The sequence below is a fragment of the Mustela lutreola genome, chromosome 2 (assembly GCF_030435805.1).
Source record: "Mustela lutreola isolate mMusLut2 chromosome 2, mMusLut2.pri, whole genome shotgun sequence".
Taxonomy (NCBI): domain Eukaryota; kingdom Metazoa; phylum Chordata; class Mammalia; order Carnivora; family Mustelidae; genus Mustela; species Mustela lutreola.
In genome coordinates, this window is record NC_081291.1 from 4689662 (window position 1) to 4712937 (window position 23276).

At 55.7% G+C, this 23276-nt stretch overlaps 2 protein-coding genes and 1 long non-coding RNA gene across 5 annotated transcripts; 2 read left to right on the top strand and 1 right to left on the bottom strand.

Moving 5' to 3' along the window:
* The first annotated feature begins 1924 nt into the window (after positions 1-1924).
* TRIP10 (thyroid hormone receptor interactor 10) lies at positions 1925-10792 on the top strand. 2 transcript variants are annotated; one of them, XM_059159699.1, is made up of 15 exons: positions 1925-2039; positions 3222-3337; positions 3422-3478; positions 4252-4399; positions 4477-4539; positions 4747-4851; positions 4938-5066; positions 5868-6014; positions 6125-6319; positions 7333-7500; positions 7761-7870; positions 9561-9693; positions 9919-10064; positions 10143-10264; positions 10379-10792. In XM_059159699.1, the coding sequence occupies exons 1-15, from the start codon at positions 2016-2018 to the stop codon at positions 10525-10527; spliced, it is 1812 nt and encodes a 603-aa protein (XP_059015682.1). In that variant the 5' UTR covers positions 1925-2015; the 3' UTR covers positions 10528-10792. The 2 variants fall into 2 exon arrangements, with proteins under 2 accessions (XP_059015682.1, XP_059015683.1); XM_059159700.1 differs by lacking the exon at positions 7333-7500 and having other exon boundaries at positions 1926-2039.
* On the bottom strand, positions 8415-21514 carry SH2D3A (SH2 domain containing 3A). 2 transcript variants are annotated; one of them, XM_059159703.1, is made up of 10 exons: positions 21370-21514; positions 18510-18646; positions 16666-17015; positions 16234-16310; positions 13842-14326; positions 13595-13710; positions 13255-13429; positions 13055-13166; positions 12541-12726; positions 8415-9567 (listed from the first exon to the last, which is right to left on the bottom strand). In XM_059159703.1, exons 2-10 carry the CDS (start codon positions 18576-18578, stop codon positions 9557-9559), a joined length of 1581 nt encoding a protein of 526 aa, XP_059015686.1. In that variant the 5' UTR covers positions 18579-18646; positions 21370-21514; the 3' UTR covers positions 8415-9556. The 2 variants fall into 2 exon arrangements, with proteins under 2 accessions (XP_059015686.1, XP_059015684.1); XM_059159701.1 differs by lacking the exon at positions 8415-9567 and adding an exon at positions 11261-11643.
* A 106-nt stretch (positions 21515-21620) lies between these two features.
* Positions 21621-23138, top strand: LOC131823396 (uncharacterized). Its single transcript, XR_009350564.1, has 2 exons — positions 21621-21908; positions 22307-23138. It is a non-coding gene; the product is annotated as an uncharacterized LOC131823396 (long non-coding RNA).
* Positions 23139-23276: the final 138 nt, after the last annotated feature.

Consider the following 23276-nt stretch of genomic DNA (forward strand, 5'->3'; position numbering starts at 1 on the left):
TAGGCTGCGGATACCGCTTAATCCCGCCTCCGCTATCACCAATCACTAGAAAGGTTGTGCTGATGTAATTTGACAAACAGTCCAACTAACCAATTCTAATGGATCTGATATCCCGCCCTTGAAGCGGAATTCCTTCACCCACGCCCAACTGAAGATCGGTCCAGGACTACATTACCCAGAATGCAGTGAGACCAGAGCGGGCTACTGGGCATTCAATAAACTACATTTCCCAATATCCCCAAGGACGGACTTCCTCTTTTCACTCTGGGGATGTGGCTCCCAGCCAGAGCCCAGGCTTTTGGTAAACACGCACGTCTGCCGAGGCCTGTCCGGTTCTAATCTTCCTGATCCACGAAAGGCCGAAACCTAGCCCCAGGCTAAATCTTGACCCCAGGATGACCTATGACCTCGGGCTGAATTCCAGCGTTAGGCGGAGCCTCTATCCTAGAGTGAGGCAAAGGAGTAGCCCATCCATAGATCCCACGCCGGACTCGTTGATTGGCTGAACACCAACCCCAGGCTGAGTCCTTACCTGCCGCTGAGCCCCGACGTCGGCCTGAAAACCAGACTTCTCCACTCCCTTCTGACTTTCGACCTACACCGAGCCTGGCCCTTAGTCTCTGGTTGAGCCCCTAACCTGGACTACGCCGTGATCCCAGACTAGGCCTGACCTCTGGACCCTAGTTTGAGTCCCAGACCCCCTAGTGGGTTGCTGACCCCTCCGCTAAACTGACCCCAGTCTGAGATCCCATCCCAAATGCGGTGTCGACCTGGAACGAATCCCAATTCCAGTTTGAGTTTGAAACTCTAATACCAGGCTAAGCCACTGAGATCAGAACCCATGCTGAGCCCCTGACACGCCTGGTCCCCCAAATCCTGGAGCACAGCAACTTGAGGTTTTCTAGCCCAGAAGCCACCAGCAGGTGGGGCCAGGTCCCAACAGAGCCATCTGTCCCAGTGTAGGTGTCTCACTGTGGGCTCCTGGGGCTAGCCTCCTGGGCTCCCTGGTGTGTGTACTGGTATGGGTACTGGGAGCCAGGAGGCTTAGAGTCTCACTTGTGCCTGGGGGCGTCTGTTACCTTGGCAGAGAAGATGAGGTGGGCGCTGCAGGGCTCTCTCCCCTTTCATCTCAGTGCCTTAAAGAGATTAATGAGGTGTGAACAGACTTTTATGAGCGAGGTGACAGGCTTCCGAGCCCCAGGGCCTGAGTGTCTGGAGGGAGAGGTGGAGTCGGAACCGGGGTCGGTACAGTGAAACCTGATTGGATCTAAATGGATGCGACTGGAAAATGGGCAGGTGGAAGCGCGAACTGGATGAGGGCCGAGGAAAGACCTGGGCCCGGTGCCCCAAGGACGGTCTGTCCTCAGTTTCCCGGTGCAGACTTCGGGAGGTGGGGGAAGGCAGGATGCGGCGGGGGTGCTAATGGACCAGGCCTTGGCAGAGGCGCGTTCTGGGCAGGATCGAAGTCCTCCCATCCGCCCTGTGGTCGGAGGGAACCAGACCATTAGTAGGCCCAGCAGAGATGTCTGGAGCCGGGCCGGCCCGCAAGAGCGGGGTGACCTCAGGTTCTTCCAGCGATGGGGTGGGGGAAGGACCTCTCAGGTTGGGGTTTTAATGTCTTGTCCCTTTAAGGGATGGTTGAAGGAAAAGAGAAAAGTAAGAACAGTCCCTTGCGGGGTAGGGTTGGGGGAAGAGGGGCCCGGGGGATTTGGAAAATGGGTGGGGGTCCTTTAAGGCAAGGGTCCAGTGGCGGCTGGTGGCAACTTGCCTTTAAGAGGGGGCGGGGCGTCCGTTGGGTCCCGCCTCTTCGGGGGTCCCGCCTTTAGGGCGCTGTTCTGGGCCTCCCTGCAGATGGGGGTGTGGCAGGGCCTGCGGGGGCGGGTCCGAGCTTGGAGTGGGCGGGGCCGGGCGCGCCGCTCCAAGCTGAGTCTCCCGGCGGCGGGCGGCGGGGACCGGGCGCGGCGGGGACAGGGCGCAGCGGCGGCGGCGGCGGCGGCGGGTTCGGCGGGAGCAGCATGGATTGGGGCACCGAGCTGTGGGTGAGTCCGATCGGCCCGGCTCCAGGTTCCTCCCTTTCTGGAGTCCAGACCCCCTCCTCCTTTGCTTCTGCAAGACCTTAGTGGGGGCTCGGCGCTTTCCCCTTCAGAGACCCCTGGAGTCCCCGCTTTTCGCCTTTTCTCGGAGTTTCCCAGGGCGTTTCAGGACGTCCAGGATGAAGGGCGACCTTGCATGAGCGGACTAGAGAAACTGAGTACGGGGTTCAGAGTGAGGAGGGCAGAACTCCTGGGACCAGGCCGGGGCGCCCGGGCGAGGTCACCTATTTTGAGCACTCTGGCTGGGCGGCCGGCTTATCTTACGGCCCCTGGGTCCCTGCCCGCCGCCCGCCTGTCCGGCTTGGGCGGGGGAGGGGACCCCCTGGCCACTTTCAACCCCACGTGGGACCTATAAGTTCTGACCGCCCTTTCGGCGCCTCCGATCAACACCTTGGGGCTTGGGACGCTCTAGGGGGGAGGGGGCCGCGAGGCTTAGCCTCGCGGCCCCCTCCCCCCATCCCGCCCCAGGCGCTGGGAGGGGCCGCCCCTAGGCAGCCTCTAACCTCAGCTCTGGAAGCCCCAGGAATTTCCCCTTATCCTAGTCGGGACCTCTGACCTCTCCTTTTTATGGGGGCGGTGGCATCCCTGGGTTTCTGGGTGCAGCGGGGTAACTAGATTCCTTCTCCCACAACTCTGAAATTTCTTTTGAAATTGTAGTGGAGTCAGTGGGGGGAACCAAATCACATATTGGGGGGACCCCGGGAAGCATGGCGACCCGGGTAACATGGTGCCTGTCTCCTGGACGTTCTGGGGCCCCCCAAACTGCGGTAAACCCTGCCCCTCTGGTCCTGACTCACGCCGGGCCGGCCGGATTTTCCGGAATCTTGGGAGGGGGGATTAGGGGAGCCGGGGATGGGGGGAGTGGCTCAGCCCCATTCCACACCCCTCTTGGCGGTCTGGAGACGGGGACCCTGTAGTCCGGCTGGGGCCCCGCCTCTGTTCCCTGGCCCTTCCCGGGAAGGGGAGGGGGTTCCCGCCGGTTTCCTGCCTCCCCCTCCCGCGCCGCGCGGGGGCGGGCCCGGGAAGCCACACCTTCTCCTAGCTCAGAGCCTTGAGGCTTCTCTGGCGCCTGCTCCTCCGGCGGTGGGGTCCCAACGTGGTGATCTCGAATCCTCCACCCGCTTCCAGGATCAGTTTGAGGTGCTCGAGCGGCACACGCAGTGGGGGCTGGACCTGTTGGACAGATATGTGAAGTTCGTGAAAGAGCGGACGGAGGTGGAGCAGGCTTACGCAAAGCAGCTGAGGTGAGACCCTAGGTTGGACCCGCCTGGGGCTGGGGGAGGCTTTTGGAGCGCTGGGGGCTCAGGCTTTCTGCCTCTCTCCATTAGGAGCCTGGTGAAGAAATACCTGCCCAAGAGACCCTCCAAAGATGACCCAGAATCCAAGTAAGGATGGAGAGGAATGGCCAAGCTAGATTTGGGGGGCCCCGGGGGTTTGGTCTCACTTCCTGGCCCTCTTGTTCAGTTCTCACCCGATCCGGATCACCTGTGCTGGAACCTTAATTCCACTATTTTCCAACCCCACGACTTGGGGCAATTGACTTGAGTTTTGCTTTTGCGTCAGGTATTAAGTGAGTGAGGTTCCAGCAGTTACTAACCCAGTGCCTCTAGGTAACTGACCTGCATTTTATGCCTGTTTTCCTCACCTTTGAAACAGGATGATGAGGACGATGATGATGGCCTTTAGGGCTCCTGCGGTCATTAACGGAGATAGTGCGTAGTTACATAATCCAAAAAGCTCTAGAAATCAGAAGATTGTTTTGGTACTCCGTTAGGCAGCAACTTCTGACCTCACTTAATGGTCCTCACATCCTTGGTTTTTATTCCACTTCATGTGACTAGTAATACCTCTCACTGCAAAAAATATTTATAGTGTTTGGTTACAGGATGCAGCCCCTGATCCCACTGGGGGGACGCATAAAAGATGGCATAAGCATTATATTCTCTTTCTAAACTTGAAAAATTCTGAGTTCCGAAACGCATCCCAGTTAAGGGCTTGGGATAAGGGACATGGACCAGAATTTATGGTTGCTTCCAGGAGGAATGTATTGGGGCTTACCCTTTTCCATGATGGAGGTGATTCCTGGAGCATCTGGCTCCTGAGGGATGGGGGGTGGGTGCCTAACCCCGGCTCACCGCCCCCGCTCATCTTGCCCCAGGTTCAGCCAGCAGCAGTCCTTCGTGCAAATTCTCCAGGAGGTGAATGACTTTGCGGGCCAGCGGGAGCTGGTGGCCGAGAACCTCAGCGTCCGTGTGTGTCTCGAGCTGGCCAAGTACTCACAGGAGATGAAACAGGAGAGAAAGATGGTGAGTGGTTCCCTCTCTGGGTCTTCCAAGGACCGCTACCTCAACCCAGGGGAACCTAACCATTTCTGTTTGCACAGCACTTTCAGGAGGGCCGCCGGGCTCAGCAGCAGCTGGAGAGTGGCTTCAAACAGCTGGAGAATGTGAGTTTGTGGCCACAGAGAGGGTAACTGGCTCCTGGATCTGCCTGTGTTGTCTGGCCCCGAGCCCTTCTTGTCTCCTATGGGTTTCCAGCTTGCCTGTTGCACTCCCCCTCCCCCATTTGCTGATGATGTTCCCCCACCCCTGCCCCAGTCTCTGAAACCTTGCTTTCTTACCAACTCTCTCCCTTCTGGCTGTGTCCCCGGCAGAGCAAGCGGAAGTTTGAGCGCGACTGCCGGGAGGCTGAAAAGGCAGCCCAGACCGCTGAGCGACTTGATCAGGATATCAATGCCACCAAGGCTGACGTGGAGAAGGTACCTGTGAGCTCTGGGATGGGCTTGGAGGTCCGGCTGGGAGGGAGCCCGAACCTGACAGCGACCCCTGCCTCCCTATTCCTCAGGCCAAGCAGCAAGCCCACCTGCGAAGTCACATGGCAGAAGAAAGCAAAAATGAGTACGCAGCCCAGCTGCAGCGCTTCAACCGAGACCAGTCCCACTTCTACTTTTCCCAGATGCCCCAGATATTTGATGTGAGTATTCCAAGCCCCCAGACCACTCCCTGAAAGACCCAGAAAGTTAACCAACTCTTACACATTTGTCAAAACCGTAGCGGCAAGTCCTGATCTCTAAATCAAAAAGGAACTAGAAATGACAGTGTGCTCTGTCTTCACTCAGACTGCTTTTTTTACGCCAGAGGTGGCTTTCATGTTTTTGGGAACTCCTATGCATTCTGCTAAGCCCCAGCTCTAACAGCCCCTCTGAAAGGCCGCGAATTTGCTGTCTTCTGCTTTAGTGTCTACACTCCACTCCATCTTGCGATAGGTAGTATCTGGGTTGGATCTGCTGTCTGTTCAAAGTCCTGGCTTCATTGTCCCCTCCTTTGAGAAGCCTTTCCTGACTCCCTAGGCAAGGCGAGAGCTCCTCACACTCCCCTCTCAGATCTCCTGTTGCATGTCTCTTCTCTGGCCACCCGGGGCTGGAAGTCCCTGTTCGATTTTGGTTTTTTGTTGTTGTTGTTTTTTTTTAGAGAGTTTATTTATTTATTTGACAGAGAGATCACAAGTAGGCAGAGAGGCAGGTGGAGAGAGAGGGGGGAAGCAGGCTCCTTGCTGAGCAGAGAGCCCGATGCGGGGCTCGATCCCAGGACCCTGAGATCATGACCTGAGCCAGAGGCAGAGGCTTAACCCACTGAGCCACCCAGGTGCCCCTGATTTTGTGTTTTCCCCACCCGACTGGGCTCGGGGCTGGGGCCAGTGTGGAGCCCCATCACATCTGCAGACTGAATCATGGCCCCTGGCCCCACGCATGTGCTGCTGTCTCTGCCTCTGCAGAAGCTGCAGGACATGGACGAGCGGCGGGCCGCCCACCTGGGGGCCGGGTATGGGCTCCTGTCAGAGGCCGAGCTGCAGGTGGTGCCCATCATCGCCAAGTGTCTGGAGGGCATGAAGGTGGCTGCGGATGCCGTGGATGCCAAGAACGTGCGTGTCGGGTCCTGGGCGAGTGGGCTGGCAGGTGGGCGGTAGCAGGACCCGGGCCCTAGTCCTGCCCCTGACTGTTTCCTGGCCACCCTCCCCACCCCTCCTCACAGGATTCCCAGGTCCTAATCGAGCTGCACAAGTCAGGCTTTGCCCGCCCTGGTGACGTGGAATTCGAAGACTTCAGCCAGCCCATGAACCGCGTGCCCTCAGACAGCAGCCTGGGCACCCCCTCCGATGGACGGCCTGAGCTCCGAGGCTCGGGTCGCAGCCGTGCCAAGCGCTGGCCCTTCGGCAAGAGGAACAAGGTGGGGACCGGGGCCCTCGGGAAGGGGAGTGTGAGTGGGGACAGGGGGGCCCCCACTGAGTCAGCCCCAGCCGCCGGGACGCTGAGTCCCGGGCAGGAATTTTCCTCTTGGCTGCAGGCCCAGGCTGGAGGGAAGGGAGGCGGCCCGGCTATTGGCCTGGGAGTCCCCCAAGGCTGAGGGGGTGCAGGGAGGGGCCTGTGGCGTCTGTCTGCTGCTTCTTGGGATGCTGGGAGCAGACCTGCTTCTGGGATTCAGGGCTGGATGAGGGCTTAAGATACTTGTCTTCAGGACTACCCTGGAGTCTCTCTTGATCCTGCCAGTGGGTCCTTGGGCCCCTGACCCTCAGGCTGTTTTTTCTTAAGATTTTTGGCTTATAACATCAAACATATACCTGGACCCCCCTGATTTATACCTTAGACACCCCCTAAGTTTACATCCCATGATCCGTTACATACTTCTGATACCTCTTGACGTAAAATGGGTACCTCTCTGTAGTCACAAGGCTCCCCGAGCTTCAACCCACCTGTAACCGTGCTGACACTTCATGCCTTCTACCTTTCTCAGCTTGCCTCCAACCTCTGTGGCCGTACCCCTGTCTGAGATCTTGATTCCCTGAATGCATCTCCCTGTTCCTTCTAGACTGTGAGCCCGGAAAGCTGGGTGGATAGAACCCTGAGCCTCCCTGTGCCCTCCTTACCCCCAACCCCCGTGCTAGGTGCTGCAGACAGAACTCGAGGGATGGGTGACGTAGGCGGTAGGGAGGGGTCTGGCCTTCTGGCTCACAGTCTAATGCCCTCCCCACCACCTCCCGGATTTTTGTGTTGCTCTCTGCATGCACTTTCTATGTGTGATTGTGCATCTTGAGTTGTGGTTTTCTTACCGTTTTTTTTTTCCTTTTCTTTTCTCCATTTTGTTTTTCTTTGTTCTTTATGATGTCCGTCCGTCCATCCGTCCTTCTTCTCTACATGCTCCCACCCCTCCTGACCCACCCCCTCTCCTGCCCCCGCCGGTAGCCACGCCCCCCTCCCCTCTCCCCCCTGGGGGGCCCCCTGCCCTGGGCATTGCCTAACGGACCCCCATCCCCCCGCTCCGGCCTCGACCCTTTGGCCATACTGAGTGAGATCAGTAAGTCAGTCAAACCGCGGCTAGCATCCTTCCGCAGCCTTCGAGGCAGCCGTGGGGTAAGTGAAGCCTCCGGGGGAGGAGGGGGCGGCCCCAGCCCGCCCAGTGCCGGGTGGCGGGACCCTGGGCTCACTTCCTGCTGCGGGCTGGGCCCCCTCCTCCGGTTGCCAGACCCGGACCTGCTTTGCTCTGTGCATGGCCTTGCCCCCCAAGAACCTTGGGTGGGGAGGAAGGTGGACTTGGTATGTCTTTGCACTGTCTTAGAGCCTGGAAGCTGAGAATCCCTGATCCCAAACTCAGTCTTCTTCCCACCTTGCAGACAGTGGTGACCGAGGATTTCAGCCACTTGCCCCCAGAACAACAGAGAAAACGGCTTCAGCAGCAGCTGGAAGAACGGAATCGTGAGCTCCAGAAGGAGGTCGACCAGAGGTAAGGTTGGGGACAGGCAGGGAACAAAATAAAAGAATAACCGAATTATACTGAAATGGTAGTCCAAGCTCTCCCCAGCAAGCCCCAGGCCCTGGTGGTTTTATAGGTGATTCCTCCCACACTTAAAAGGAAACACTTAACTTCCCCTCCTGCAGCAAACAGAAAAAGAGTGAAAGCTGCCAACTCAGTCAGAGGCGGGTGGAATGACTTCCTGTATCAGTGAGAATTCAAGAAATTCAAATTCTGGACCCATTTTCCTTCACTTAGGATCTTAAATGCAGAATCCTAGCCAGACAGATATACTTTAAAAATAACGTTTCATGTGAAGGGGATGGTCGCACCTCAGCGCAGATGTACTTAATGCCACGGAACCGTCCACTTAGATGCGGTTCAAGTGGGAACTTTCGCATTAGTGCCTTTTACCCGTAATAAAAACGTAGTTTTTTAAAAAAGACGAGTCATGATCCATTGGGTGTTATTCCAGTAATGAAAAGATGGTTCAATATAAAAACACCTGTTCCTCTCATTCACTACGCTAATTGGCTAAAAGAAAACAACAACAGGATTATCTGTTTAATAACTCAAACACTTAAAATATTCACAATAAAAAAATCTGCCAGGTTAAAAAAGAAATCTGTACTCACTTCTTCCAAGCAACAAGATCCTCCTCCCAGTCCTCTTAAATCATAGGAATGACATTTTGCTACTTTTGGATGGGCGGCCCAGCTCTGTTTTGCCATTGACGTGGAACCTCTTGGACAAAACTTTTATCGTATGAAGCTTTTGTTGGTGTGAAGTTCCATTCGGAACCTTGCAGTTCTTGAGTCTTTCTTTTTATTTTTTGTTTATTTTAAAGATTTTATTGATCAGAGAGAGAGGTCACAAACGATATGGAGGGGCAGAGGGAAAGGGAGAAGCAGACGCCCCGCTGAGCGGGGAGCCCGATGCGGGCTCGATTGCAGGACCCCGGGATCATGACTTGCGCAGAGGACAGAAGCTTAACCGGCTGAGCCCCCCAGGCGCCTCCTGAGTCTTTAGGATGTAGGGGTGAAGGGAGCATGCTGTGGAGTCTGTCCTTCAATGCCAGCTGTCCCACCTCTGCTTGTTTCCTCTTTTGTGGCCTGGATGTGGCATTAGGAAAGAAGTGGACCCCACATTTGACATTCCAAGGTCTATGCTTGTGACTACTTCTGCATGTGTATCTAGTCTTGGAGGAAACAGGAACTATTGCTAAGAACGCCGAACATGTGTAGATACGTGTGCCGTACACTATTTCAGATCCTTTACATAAGTTCACGGGCATTCCCCGGTTCGCCGGGGCAGAATCCTGATGGTCTTGTTGGGGGCTGTACTTCTGATGGCTGGCACGGGGCCTGGTATGCAGTGGGTATAGCATGTATTCGAATGAACGGAGACGCCCTTCTCACTTTGCAGCCACTCACATGCGATCCATGCCTCATCATCCCCATTTTCCAGATTAGTGTCCCGAGACAGAGGTCAGTAACTTCACCCAGACTCACAGGCGAGGAAACGCCCAGGCTGGGATTCGAACCCAGGCAGTAAAGCGCTAGTGTTCGCAGTGTAAACACTGGCTTATCTTGCTCCTGGCTCCTGGAAGCCAAGCACTTATTTTTTTCCGCTGGTGAAGTCATACGGGACTGTCCTTTCTGATCTGTCTGTGTCATCCTAGAGAAGCCCTGAAGAAAATGAAGGATGTGTATGAGAAGACGCCCCAGATGGGGGACCCTGCCAGCTTGGAGCCCCGGATCACGGAAACCCTGAACAACATCGAACGGCTGAAATTAGAAGTGCAGAAGTATGAGGTCAGGGAAGACCCTGGGGAGGGGTGGGGGCCAGCGGGCCTAGCTGAGTCACTTCCTGGGGGGGTGGAGGGGGGACGGCGACAGGGAGGTGTTGGGTGGGGGTGGGGCTCCAGCTGCTTCTCATCACAGCCCTGGGTGTGCATGGGTGATCTCAGGAAGCCTCCAGTCCCAGAATGGGCTGACCCCGCAGCCTGCCCTGGAATTGACCGTGTGACTCCCTCTCAGGCTTGGCTGGCAGAAGCCGAGAGCCGGGTCCTGAGCAACCGGGGGGACAGCCTGGGCCGCCACACCCGGCCTCCAGACCCCCCAGCCAGTGTGCCCCCAGACAGCAGCAGCAGCAACAACAGTGGGTCACAGGATCCCAAGGAGAGGTGAGCGCGGAGGCTGGCCTGGGTCCGTCCCCACCACCTGGGGGGCCTGTCCTGACCTGCTTCGCTCTCCCCACCCAGCTCTGAGGAGCCCCTGTCCGAGGAGGGCCAGGATGCCCCCATCTACACGGAGTTTGACGAGGATTTTGAGGAGGAGTCGGCATCCCCCATAGGGCACTGTGTGGCCATCTATCACTTCGAAGGTGAGGCCCGCGTGTGGGTCCCATCGCCTGCGTCGGGGCTGGGCCGTCTTTTTGGCTGGGCTGTGTTTATCTTCACCGGAAGCAGATCTGAGCCCGCTGCCTCTCCCACGACAGGGTCCAGCGAGGGCACCATCTCCATGGCCGAGGGTGAAGACCTCAGTCTCATGGAGGAGGACAAAGGCGACGGCTGGACCCGGGTCAGGCGGAAACAGGGAGGTGAGGGCTATGTGCCTACCTCCTACCTCCGCGTCACGCTCAACTGAACCCTGCCACAGGCGGGAAGAAGGGGGCTGTTGGCTGCTGCTTCTGGGCCACGGGGGGCCCCAGGACCCACGCACTTTATTTCTGCCCCCTGTGGCTTCAGCTGAGACCTGTGTAACCTGCTGCCCCCTCCCCCCATCCCACTCCTCGTCCCAGAGGGACCCGCTGTGCCTTCCATATTGATGTACATACTCGTGTTTCAGATCTTTTCTTCCTGCCGCTGGGCTAGGGCCATTTTGTTTTATATAAAAAATTCTATAAAGCTTTCGGAGTCTGTGCCTTATTGGTAAATTTACAACCTGGGTTGGCATATGCAAATGCCAGCCTCCTTCCTGGCCACAGAGGGAATGAGGAAGGGGAGGTAAACTTGGGTACACCTTGGGCATAACTTCCTCAGAGTTGTCTGTGACTTCAGTGTAGGGAGAAAAGCACCAAACATCCTTTCTGTGTTTACCGCAGCTTTACTGAGAAAAGGCGGTGTTGAGCACCTACTGTGTACCAGGCATTCTCCACCCATGCTATTTGAACACTGAGCTTTAATTAATCCCTTGTGACAACACCTGGAAAGTACACAGCCTCACTTTTATGTTGAAGGCAGGCCAGAGAGGTTGAGCCATTTGCTAGAAGTCACACAGCTCGTAAGCATTTGCATCTGGCTTCTGAGTACGAGATCTGCAAGTTCTTACCATTAAGAGTGTATGTTCCCCATTTGTCAGATATGTGCTTGGGGCTGGGTTTTCTAGTGTGGGGGAGGAGGCTGTCCCTCACCCTAAGATCCATGTGCCTTTTGGTGGAGTGGTGTGGGTTTTTGCAAATCTCCCCTTCCCCCTTGTGTAAGGCAGAATCTGGGTTCCCACTGCACTTGGCTATGTGCACAGCTTGGGGCAACTTCCTTGGTGTCTGCAGGGGGGTTTCCATAGCTTGGGTGTCCCAGTATGAAGAAGGGGGTTTGTGCTTTCAAACATCCGGCTCCAGGCGCTGTGAAAGGACACTGAGGACGCGCTGGAACTTCTCTAGACGTGCGTCTTGTGGCGCCCCGACTCCTCGGCTTCCCCAGAGGAGCCTCTGCACGAAGCCTGTGGTCAGGGCCTCCCTCAGCTGCGGGTTCGGCCGGAATCCTGGGGGCGGGGCCAGGCGGGCTGGAGGCGGGGCCAGGCTCCGGCTCGCCCCACGCTACACCTGCCTTCTGGCCTTAGAACTTTGTCCCAGCTGGGACTGTAGGGACTCTGCCCCGAAGCTCTACACCACGGGGCGGGGTTGACGGGGAGGGGGCTCTCGGGGTGTCCGCAGGACTGGGGGTGGGATGGCCAAGGGGCTCGGTGGAAGCAGGCTCTGCCAGGGTGCATGGGGGCAGTCCGTTCCAGTGCGCGAGGCCGGGTGGGTGGTGGTGGGGGGGCCCTTAGGGGCTGTGCCTGGGGACGGAGCCACTTGGGAGGCAAGATTTGGAGTCTGGGCTGCCCAGTGCGACACATTTTGGGGGGAGACAGAGCCACGTTGGAATGAGAGGCGTGCTTAGGTCGCCAGCGAAAGCGGAATAAGCCAGGTTGGGGATTCGGGAGGCTGGGCTGCCCAGGACGGGAGGAAGGGTTTGGCTCTGAATGCAATGGCGGGGGCTGGGGGGAGGGCGCTGTTCTACCAGGTTGAAGGACTGACTCATTTTGGAAAGAGCTAGGCATTGTTGGAGGGATCGAGATCCTCTGGGGGCAGGGTCGTTTCAGGTGGGAGCGGGAACGGGGTGGGGGCGGGGAGTGGGACTCTGTGGACGTGGCTCTGGGGCGGGGGGCCAACCCTTTTGGGGTGGAGAGCACTATTCCTGTCAACACTGTTGGCTGCGACTCGGACTCGGGGTGAGAGCTCCCCGGGGGCCGGGCCGTCCCGGCTTGGGTGGGGCTCCGGGAGGCGTGGCGGGAGGCTCTGGTGCCTGGCCTGGTGGGGTTTGGGGTGCTCGGTTAGAGCCTGCGGGGTGCTCGGGAAGTGGGGCCTTCTGGCAGCCGGGAGCAGAGGGGAGCACTCACCTCGTAGGCGCCGGGCTGCTGCCTCACGGAACTTGGGCGCATCCCGGGCCACCTGACGCGCCCGGTGCAGGGTGCGCAGCAGCCGCTCGCAGCTCTCGTCTAGCGGCCCCGGGAGTTCCTCGCCCTCCAGCAGGCGCACGGCCGGTGCCACGTGCGGCAGCGCCACCTCGCCCGGCTCGCAGGGGCCTGTGCGGGGAAGGGCTCTGAGCTAGGCTTGGGGCCGAAGACGCGGCCAGAGTGAAGAGGGTGGGAGACTGGGTCGAGGCGGACCGTAGCAGCAGAAGCCCAGAAACACTGGTTCCAGCCTAGCATGGAGCAGCAGGCCCGGGTCAGCGCGAGGACTGGGGCGGGGGCGGGGCCTAGGGTTCGGGCCCCAGGGCAGAGCCGGACGCGAAGGGCGGGGCCTAGAGCGAAGAGGGCGGAGCCGATGGTGAACTGACTTGACGTGCGGGGCCTAGAGCGGGATTAGGATTCGGCTTAGAGCTGGTGTGCGGCGCCAAGGGCCGCCACTCACCCGCGCCCTCATCCAGTGCCCGCATCAGCGGCTTCAGCTCCTGCTCGAAGGCCAGCGCCGCCTCCGTGTGGCTCCTTCTGAGCTGGCGCCACGTGCGTTCCAGCCGGGACACCTGAGGGAGGAGCCCTGATCACGCTGTCTCTTCCCTCTTCCCCATCACCTGCCCTCGGGCTTCCACCTCATTTCTGCTCCCCACGCACCTGGGGCATGAGCAGGGCCCCCATGACCGCGGCCAGTCCAGGCAGGTCCCCGGCCGCCCCTGGCCGCAGCGCCAGGGCCAGCTCCACCAGGCCCCTCAGGGTGGCCGCGCGCTCCTCCAGCGGCCCCGCGCAGCCCAGCACCGCCAGCGCCCCGGCCAGCGCCAGCGCCTCGTGTCTGTGGAGGTGGAGAGCGAGGGTCTGGGGGCAGTGGAAGATTTGTAACTCGGAGGTGAGGGGCGTCGGGGCGGGGGGAAGCTTTGGCTATCTCCCCTCCTCCCTGGGGGGGTCCGTGAATGGGGGGAGGTTTGAAGGCCCTGGGGATTCCAAGCGGCTGGCTCACCTTTCCAGAAGTTCCAACCTCAAGCGATGCCCATGGGGAAGTGTGAGCAGCTCCAGGCCAGAGGCGACCCCCATGGCACACCGCTGAGCCTTGGTCACTCCTAGGAGGCCTGTAGCCTGGGCGGGGTTGGGGGGAGGTTAGCGGGGAGGTCAGCAGACGAGAATGAGTATATGGGTGTGAGGTGCTTTTGGGCCTTGGCCTGGCCTCAGCCCCTGTCTGGGGAGGAGTGGCCCAGTAGTCGACACACCTGGCAATCCACCAATAATAGGTGCAGGGCCGTGCTCACAGGATGGTGCTCCAGGAATAGGTCACGGAGAGTACTCAGGACTCTCGGTTCCAGGGGCCGATTCTGGGGGCCCAGCAGGCAGAAGGGGTTGTTAGGGGGCCAGAAAGAGATCTCAGCCTCGGGTCTTACAAAACTTCTGTTCTCTTCCTCCTCCTCCTCACTGGCTTCCCACCATGGGGCCTCTGTCTCTGGGCCTGTGTGGCCCAGGGGGGTTCCTTGGGCACTGGGCACTCGGGGCACCAGCTCACAGTATGTTGGGGGGCATTCAGATGCCTCCCGCAGCACCAGTGAGGGTGTTCGAGGTGGCTTGGTTGGTGCCTTGGCATGAAGCTGCCCATCGGAGGCTCTGAGGCTGTCAACAACGGACCCCAGAGGAGACGGGGTCTTCAGCAGCCCGGGGTCACTACCCATCCGAGGGAGGGCGCACATGGGCACAGCGGAGGCTCCTAGGGGTCAAACAAGACGGAATGAAGGGGGTACACAGAAAAGATAGCTGGATGGGGTGGGCGACTTGATGGGTTACCCCCCCCCCAAGTCAATAACTGTGTCTCTTGGACTTACAACTTCATCTATATAAATGCTACACACTTATCAGTGGTCTGAAAATGAACTTTCTTTAACACTTAGGTATGAATTCTGAATACTACAGTTTAAATGTGAATTCTTTGTTTGTTGCCCCTCTGACGTGCAAAACTAAAATAGAAAAAAAAATTATTCAAAATTCACAAAACTCCAAAAGCATCGAAGAAACTACACTTATCAAACTTTCAAATGAAGTCTGTGGCATGGTTGCTTCTGAGGTTATCAGAACTTAAAGCTGCATCCAGACTATTGGGAGATGCTGTATTTACCAGCCATATAAATAGGCCCACTTATAGGGACTTAAAACCTTCCCATGGTTCTAGCTCATTCTGAGTGAAGGCCAAAGTCCTCAGAGTAGTTAAAAAAAAAAAAAAAAAAAAAAAAAAAAAAAAAAGCAAAGCTCCAGATCTGAGTCTCGGATAGTTCAGCTCCACTCACATCCTTTTGGTTGAATGAACAGTTCACATTCTTGTTTTGGCCCCAGGACCTTTGCACTGCCTGTTCCTTCTGCCGGGGTCACTCTCACCACCCCCAGATAGTCACATCATTTCCTCCTTCACCTCTTTCAAATCTTTCTTCATGTGGCCTGTCCTGACTACTACTTAAAATTATAATACTCCCATCCACCTAGTCCTAATCTCCCTGACTCTGTTTTACTTTTAACTTTTACCCCAAAGCAGACTCATTTTTGTTGTCAATGTCCATCTTCCTCCAGTAGGATGTTGGAACCACCGGGCAGAGGTCTTTGTCTTTCTATTGAGTGATACATGTCAGCACTTAGTACAGCAGCAGGCAGTGAGGCTTCAGGGTGAATGGGGAGTGGGGAGGCAGGGCAGATGGGGCAGACAGGGCATAAGGAAAAACCTCTTTTAAGTAGGATGGGTCAGCTACTTTGAGGAACTCAAGTTAAATGAGAAGGAGTCAGTCAGGAAACGATTAGGGGAATAGGTTTTCCCATGACCAGAATGGTGAGTGCAAAGACCCTGAGGCAGGAACAAGACTGGTTGGAGTGGGGTGCCTGGGTGGCTCAGTCATTAAGCATCTGCCTTCGGCTCAGGTCATGATCCTAGGGTCCTGGGATTGAGCCCCAAGTTGGGCTCCCTGCTCAGCGGGAAGCCTGCTTCTCCCTCTCCTACTCTCCCCCATCTTGTGTTCTCTCTCTCAAATAAATAAATAAAATCTTTTTTTTTAAAGTCACCCATTTTAAGCCCCTACAAAAGTGTCTGTGAATTTCTTAATCACATGACAATTTTGAAAGTCTTTTTTATTTTATTTTATTTTATTTTATTTATTTATCTGATAGAGAGAGATCACAAGTAGGCAGAGAGAGAGAGGGAAGCGGACTCTCTGCTGAGCAGAGAGTCCAATGCGGGACTCCATCCCAGGATCCCGATATCATGACCTGAGCCAAAAGCAGAGGCTTAACCCACTGAACCACACGGGTGCCCCGAAAGTCTTTTTTAAAAAATGATTTTATTTATTTATTTGACAGAGACACAGCAAGAGAGGGAACACAAGCAAGAAGAATGGGAAAGGGAGAAGCAGGCTTCCTGCAGAGCAGGTAGCCCAATGCAGGGCTTAATCCTGGGATCCTGGGATCATGACCTGAGCCGAAGGCAGACGCTTAGTGACTGAGCCACCCAGGTGCCCCACAATTTTGAAAGTCTTATTGTCTCCAGTTTCCAAGAGCTTAAGTCATCTGTGCCGTATCAGTCAGGCAGTGAGTGGCAAAGCAATCTTGGGGCCCTGTGCTGTCCTGGTAGACCCTTACCTGGTTCAGAGTGGTCTTCTCTTGACCGCCCCATGTGCTCCAAACCTGCGGGCTGACTGTCACTCCACTTCCTAGCCCTGGGGGACAGAGAAGAGGGAGATGTGTAGTCCCACCCTGAGCAGGGCAGCCTCCACCGATGCCCAGAAAACCCTCTATCTAGTCACTCAGCACCAGCGGACCCCAATCAGGGTGCTCTATCCCAGGGGACACCTGACAGTGTCAGGAGACATCTTTCGGTTGTGGCAACTGGGGGTGGGGTGGAGAGGATTCTATAGGCATCTAGTAGAGACCAGGGGTGCTGCTCAATGTCCTACAATGCACAGCAAAGCCCCCCTCGCCCCCCCCCCCATCAATCCAGACCCAAATGTCAGTATCGGTTAGTGCACAGGTGGGTATCAGGTGTCATTGGTGAGGTAGAGAGCCTATGATTACCTAGGCAGCTCTGACCGAGCTGGACTCTCTAGGAGGGTGTCCTCACTAAAACTGCGTCGAATGGGTCCGTGCCGTATCACAGGTCTGGAGGCCACAGCCCCTGTGGCCCGGGACAGTGGACGCTGCCCGATCACATAGCTGCGAACCAGGGAGGGCAGGCTTGGGAACCGTTCATCCTCCAGCTGGAAGAGGGCTGAGGGTCGGCCTGGCCGGGGACGCAGGGCCACGTGGAGCACCTCGAAGTGCAGGGCTGAGCCCTGCCAGCGGCAGGAGATGACGGGGCGGCCCGCCCGGGACCCGGAGGCTCGAACCAAGAAGTCCCCGTCTTGCTGCAGGAGGGCCTCAGCCTTCTGGGGGTGGAGGACAGGAGGCAGGGGGCTTAGCCATCAGCCCAGATCTGCAGTTCTTGTGATTCCTCACCCCCACCCCCACACCCAAGAAAAGCCACCCCAGAGACCAGGTGGTTTCGCAGCAAACCATTTCCCAGTTTTCTCATGGGCACACCTCTGGAATACATTTCCCAGGCTCCCTTGCAGTTAGTCGTCATCTGACACGATCTGGCCAATAGGATGAGGCTGAACCACTGCTGGGAATGTGCAGACCTGGTTCACACAGCCCTCCTGCACAGGCCTACAGGTTCTGTCCCCTCCTATCAGGGGATGTCCCCCAAGGCCTTGTGGAAGGTAGAGCCACAGGCTAGAAAGAGCTTGGGTCTTGATTGACTTCTGGAGCTCCACATTCCCCACTCCTCAACTAGCTTGTACCGTAACATGAACAGCCCCAGAATATTGGCTGTGTTTAGCCAGGGACATCTCAGGGATGTTTGTTGCCGCTGCTAGCTAATACTGACTAATGCAACATCCAACCTGAGTAAATGCACAAGGCTTGGTGCACAGATGTGGCTTCAAAAAGTGCCATTCGCTGGATCCTTCCAAACTGATTGCAGCCTGGAAATCCTGTTATAAAAATGTTCAGGCAGTCTTATGCCAGCTGTAGTGGCCGGTGTGGAAACGGGCAGGGGCCACAGCACCAGAGGGAGGCAAAGCGGAGCTGGTGATGGGAACTGATGACTGAAAAATCCGTATGGTGCACACATGTAGCCTTTCCTACATGCCAGGCCCTGCTGTGGGTGTAAAACATATGAACTCATTTAATCCTTCGCCAAGGTTAAGCAGTAGATACCATCACACCCATTTTACAGATGGGGAGACCGAGGCCCAGGTAGGTCAAATACCTTGCCCAAGCGCATACAAAATGTAAGTTGTAGGGCTGGGATGTTTAACCACTAAGCAATAACGGACTCTCACAATTTGATTGGATGGCCAGGGTCCCAGGACTCCTGAGGGTGACAAATGAGTAAGATTTGGGTTGAGCACGAGATATCAAGAGTGCACAACACTGACTGAGCACTGACTGTGTGCCAGGGCCTGTTCTAGACCCTGGAGACACAGTGATGAGTGACGCCAAGGCTCTGCCCTGTGCGGGGTGGGGGGCGGGTAAGACACGTGACAATGAAGCACAATGAATGAACATGAATGAAGAAGATAGATAATGTCTAAGAGTAGTCACCGAAGGTGATAAAAGAGGGAGACAGGACCCTGATGGCCGCCGGTGCCTGGGACCCAGATGGAGAGATAAGCAAAGCCAAGAGTCCAGTCAGAGAGCATGCCACGGTACCAAGCAAGCTTCAAGACAGTCCCCAGACCCTCAGCCACTCCTTCCAATAGACCTTGGACCTTGGTCCTTCCCCCAGGACCCTAGCAGTCCCCAGAAGTCCCCAGTAGTTCAAGGGCGGGAGAGGTTCCCTATCAGAGGTGCTGAGGCCCTGCAGGAAGCGGAGATACCTGACGGGACAGGGGGCCGTGGTACCAGGGCTGGCTGGCAAGGTCCTCTCCATCCTGTAGCACCTGCATGGAGCTCTTGGGGGCAGAGGGTGCAGGGGCTGAACTCTGTACTTTCAACAGTCCTCAGTCTTCCACATCTGTAAAATGGGAAGAATTATTCCTGCTTCCTAAGCTTCCTGGGTGGCTGGGTCAGCCTTTCCATATTCCCCTTAGTTTTGGAGACAGTAGCCCACATCCTATCAACCGTAAAATGCAATTCTCTCTCTTTCTCTCTCTGTATTCTAACATACAAACATATTCTAAACATAAAACATAAACATATTCTAAATATATAACATATAAACATATTTTAAGTTAAACAAGTTACTCATAGAAATATATATACATTAGATTTTGTTTATATATATACATGCTAGATTCATATACATACATCATATAAATTAGGCTATGATTAACTTCAATTTAGAATTGGCTGTGATCTCATGGAAGCACTTGTGCATTCACTAGGATTCTTGCAAAGGGAGAAGACCTAGGCACTCCCTTCAAATGTAATGCAATTTACATGCCGATGATATGATGCTATATTTCAGAGAAAACTCATTACCTAATTCACTCAAACTAATATTTATGGGGCCCCCACCATGTGCCAGGTGCTGCTGGGCACCAGAGGCCCAGCAGTGAACAAAACAGGGGTATCCCTGCCCTTGGAGACCTGCTGTTCCAGTGGGGGAGACAGTAATTAAGAAAATAAATAAGGAGATGAAGGGGTAGATAGATCAGAAAGACGTAAGTGGGAAAATAAAGCCAGGGACAGAATATGAAGATTCAGTGGTGGAGATAAGATTTTCCATAGGGGGGCCAGGGAAGGTCTCAGTCAGTGACAACTTGGAGGATTTTGAGGGAGTGAGCCAGCTGGGCGAAAGAACATTCCAGGCCAGAGTGAATGTATTTGAGTAATCACTACCTTCTAATCAGTATGTGTACACACTCAAGAATTCCTAAGTTGTAAGAAAATCTAACCCATACGTGGCTTTCCAATGTAACACCATTTCTTTAAAAAATGTTATTATTTACTATTATATTTTAAAGTAAGCTCTGTGCCCAGCATGGGGCTCAAACTCACAACCCTGAGATCAAGAATCACATGCTTCACCGACTGAGCCAGCTAGGTGCCCCTCCGATGCAATACATTCTAAAGACATTAAAAAGTCATATTTTGTAGAAATGCCAGCAAACAGCAATTTGGCATTTGCAGATTCTTAAATTTTGGAGCCATGCGGTTTGTTATTATTATGGTCAAAAGTCAGGTCTCTGACATTTTGGGACTCCCTTGATATTGGCCTGGCCTCAGGCCCTGTGTGTCTCCAGTGCCTGGTGGAGAAAACCTGCCCTGGATGGGAGGGAAGCAGCAGGTCCGTTTCTCATTTCCTCCACCCCTAAGGGGTTCTGGGCCTGGTTGGGTGTGCAGGGAAACAGCACCAGGATTCTCTCATCCTGAGTCAGCAGGGCCTTGAGGGCCAGAAATGGGCAACAAGTTCCCAGGCCCGCCCCAGGTGCTGCATGCCTGAACACCAGGTGTGTCTCCTGGATGCCTGTGTACTTCCTGTTTGTCAGCTGGGCCAGGCCAGCCTCTGTCTTGAGTCCCCAGACGCCAGCTTCCTCTGTCTTGTGCCCTCTTTAGTGGGCACGCACGTGGGCCACTCACAAGGCTCTGGTTGGTTTGGGGGAGGGGAGTTTGGATGAGGGGGGAGCGCAGAGTGGGCGCAGGTTAGACACAGGCCAAATAAACCCTCCTCCTGCCATTCATCCTTTGGAATAATTTCTGGATATTTGGGCAGGGGAGAAAGGAAGGGAACAGAATCAGGAAGAAAATGGGGTAGGACATGGAGAAAAGAAGGGTGTTATTCATGCCCTGTAGACCACACCTATGTACACACATGTGAAGGGGGTCAACTATACACATGGACACATGGACACAGTCGGACACAGGTACTCAAACATGACATTGAGCAAACATTGATTGGTTGAGCATTTACTATGTTCCAGGACCTGTTCTTGACCCTGGAGACCCAGTGATGAATGAGATCAAGGCTCTGCCCTGTGCTGTCCGGTGGGCAAGACAAACGATAAATAGCACACAACGAATGAAGAAGATAATGTCTACAGGAAATCACTGAAGACGATAAAATGGGAACGTGTGGTAAAGAAGACTGGAGGAGGCAGCTACTGTAAATAACGTACAGTCAGGAAGGTCTCTCCCACCAATGTCACCAGGTGACATTGGAGCTGAGCCCTCAGTAAAGGGAAGGAGACAGTCGCGCAAAGGTTCAGAGAAAGAGCAGTTCCCGACAGGGGATAGGGGGTGGGGTGGGGGATGGGCGGGTGGACAGCAAGCGCAAAGGCCGGCGGGGGGGGGGGGGTGAGACAGCATCAAGGAAGCCGTTGTAGCTGGAATGCACCGAGCAAGGAGCTGAGTGGACAGCGGCGAAGTCGGCAGGGAAGAAACCATTCTGGTGCACCCCAAATTCTCATGTTAGCGGGATGCCTTGGGGGTTACGGAAGGGTTTTAAGTGAGGGAGGGGCGCGATCTGGTTTGTGGTTTAAAAAAGATTGTTCAGGCAAAGTGGGAACAGGGAGATTTTCGTGTTGCACAGGAAACACGCTTTGAGATGCACTCCCAGGTACGCCCAGGTACACGGACACGCGTGACGCACAGCACTCGGCGACCCTTCTACGTCCGCTGATGCTCTTGGACCTACACTCAGATTCTCTCTGCGAGCCAGTGGCCCCCCTGGAAAAGAGAGGACTCCCCTCCCACAGTAACCCCCGATCCTGGATATGCCTGGGGTCCCTCACTCACCTGGGCCGGGACCCGCGGAGCTGGTGACAGGCTGGGGCCAGGCCGAAGCCTGAGGCTCTACCGCTCCGGACCTCCCTCCCCGCCCCAGCCAGCCCCACCTTCTCCGGCCGCACCCGCGGGTTCCCGAGTCAGTTCACCTGGCCCCGCCCCGGAGGACTCCGCCTCCGAAGGTGGCCTCTCAGGACACCCGCCCTCCTGTCTCCGCTCCACCCTCTTAGAACGCTTCTCGGCACTAACCACGCCCCTCTGAAAACCACGCCCACAGACCACGCCCCCTTGGGAAAATCCGTCTGCCCCTGCGGCCTAGAATGTCGCCTCGCCCCCATCGGTTGGCAACGCCCACACGCTCCTCGCCCCTCTTAGTCCCGCCCCTTAGCGCTCGGCTCCTCGGTTCCTCGCAGGCTGGTCCTAAGTACCCCGACCCCTTGGGACATGGGGAGGAGTGTTTCTCTCCTCACCCCTAGGGTTCCTTGAGGGGACAGAACGGCCCCTTACGGGCTCTCCTGCAGCGCAGGGTTGGCGGCTGCTGTGACGTAGAGGTGCGCTTCCTCCAGACCGTCCCCTTGGGTTTCCGGGAAGGGAACTCCAGTGCGTGTCGGGTTTTGTGGAGACGGATGCGGGAAAACACGACAGGCTTCCCGGTGTAACAGCGGGAGGGAGATGAGCTAACTCTGGGGGATTACGGCGTGGGAGACATTCAGGTGGTTTCCTTGGTGGGAGGAAGGAGGTGGGAGGGGGGCTTCCATCACGATGCTTGGAGCAAGCAGGGAAAGGTTGGGGGAGTGGATCTGGAACGAAGGGAGGACGGTCTAGCCGCGTTTATCGAGGGCTCTGCGTGCCAGGACCGATCCGCTTCCTTGACCTGCTTCAACACATTTGATTTTTACATCGACCTCTCAGTGAAGTAGGTGCTATTTCCATCACGTCCATTTTCCAGATGGAGAAACGGAGGCAGGGGGCAGCGAAGCCATTTGCCCAAGTTGACCGGCTTGGGAGTGGCGCAGACGGGATTCGTACCTGCAGCCCTGGAGCGTCATCCTGCGGTTCTCTCCTGCCTCTGTGCAGGCCCACGATCTCTGAGCCCTACCGTGCTTCCAAATGGTGAAGGTTACCGGCACCCATTTTACAGATGAGGAAATGAGCGCCCGGGATGGTTGGAGATGAAAAGTTTCGGTGCCTGTGGGATCGCAGAGCTGGTGATTTCCAGGCTCGGCTTTCCCCCGCGCGAATGTGGAAGAGTCTCGAGGCTCAGGAAATGCTGGGGGGAGTGTCTTTTCCTTGACCTCCTCTCACCTAGTATTGGTTCGGTTGGAGGGTTGGGCGGTGGGGGGGGGTATCTCCACTGAAAGAGACTAGCGCCCCCTAGTGATGAAAGAATTAAGAAAATCCAAGAGGGGTGCCTGGTGAGGCAGATGGGGGAGGGGAGTCTATGCAGCCTAGTGGGGTGGAGGTGGGGCGAGGGACCTTGTAGACAAAATGATTTCAGGTAGTGATGAGGTCTACGAAGGCTGTAAATGTTTGCCAAACGACTGGATTAATGAGCGACCCCCTCGAAGTCTATAAGGAAAGACACGGTGGTGGGCAGGGCCCGAGCCATACCTAAATGAATTTGGGGATGTCAGAGGTAGAGCCAAAAAAAAAAAAAAAAAAAAAAAAGCTTCCAACCATTTATTTATTCATTCAACAAATACTTGCGGACCATGTATTTATGCCAGGTGCTGGGAACATATGAGACAGGTGAGATTTCTAAATAAACAATAAAGAAAGAATTATGATGAAATGTCAGGTTTGTTGGATGGTGTTCAGGGCTTCAGTGCAGGAGAGTGGGAAAGAAAATCTGTGATTTGAAATGGAGAGATTTGGGAAGATTTCATGAGAAGGTGACACTGAGCAGAGGTGAGGGGGTC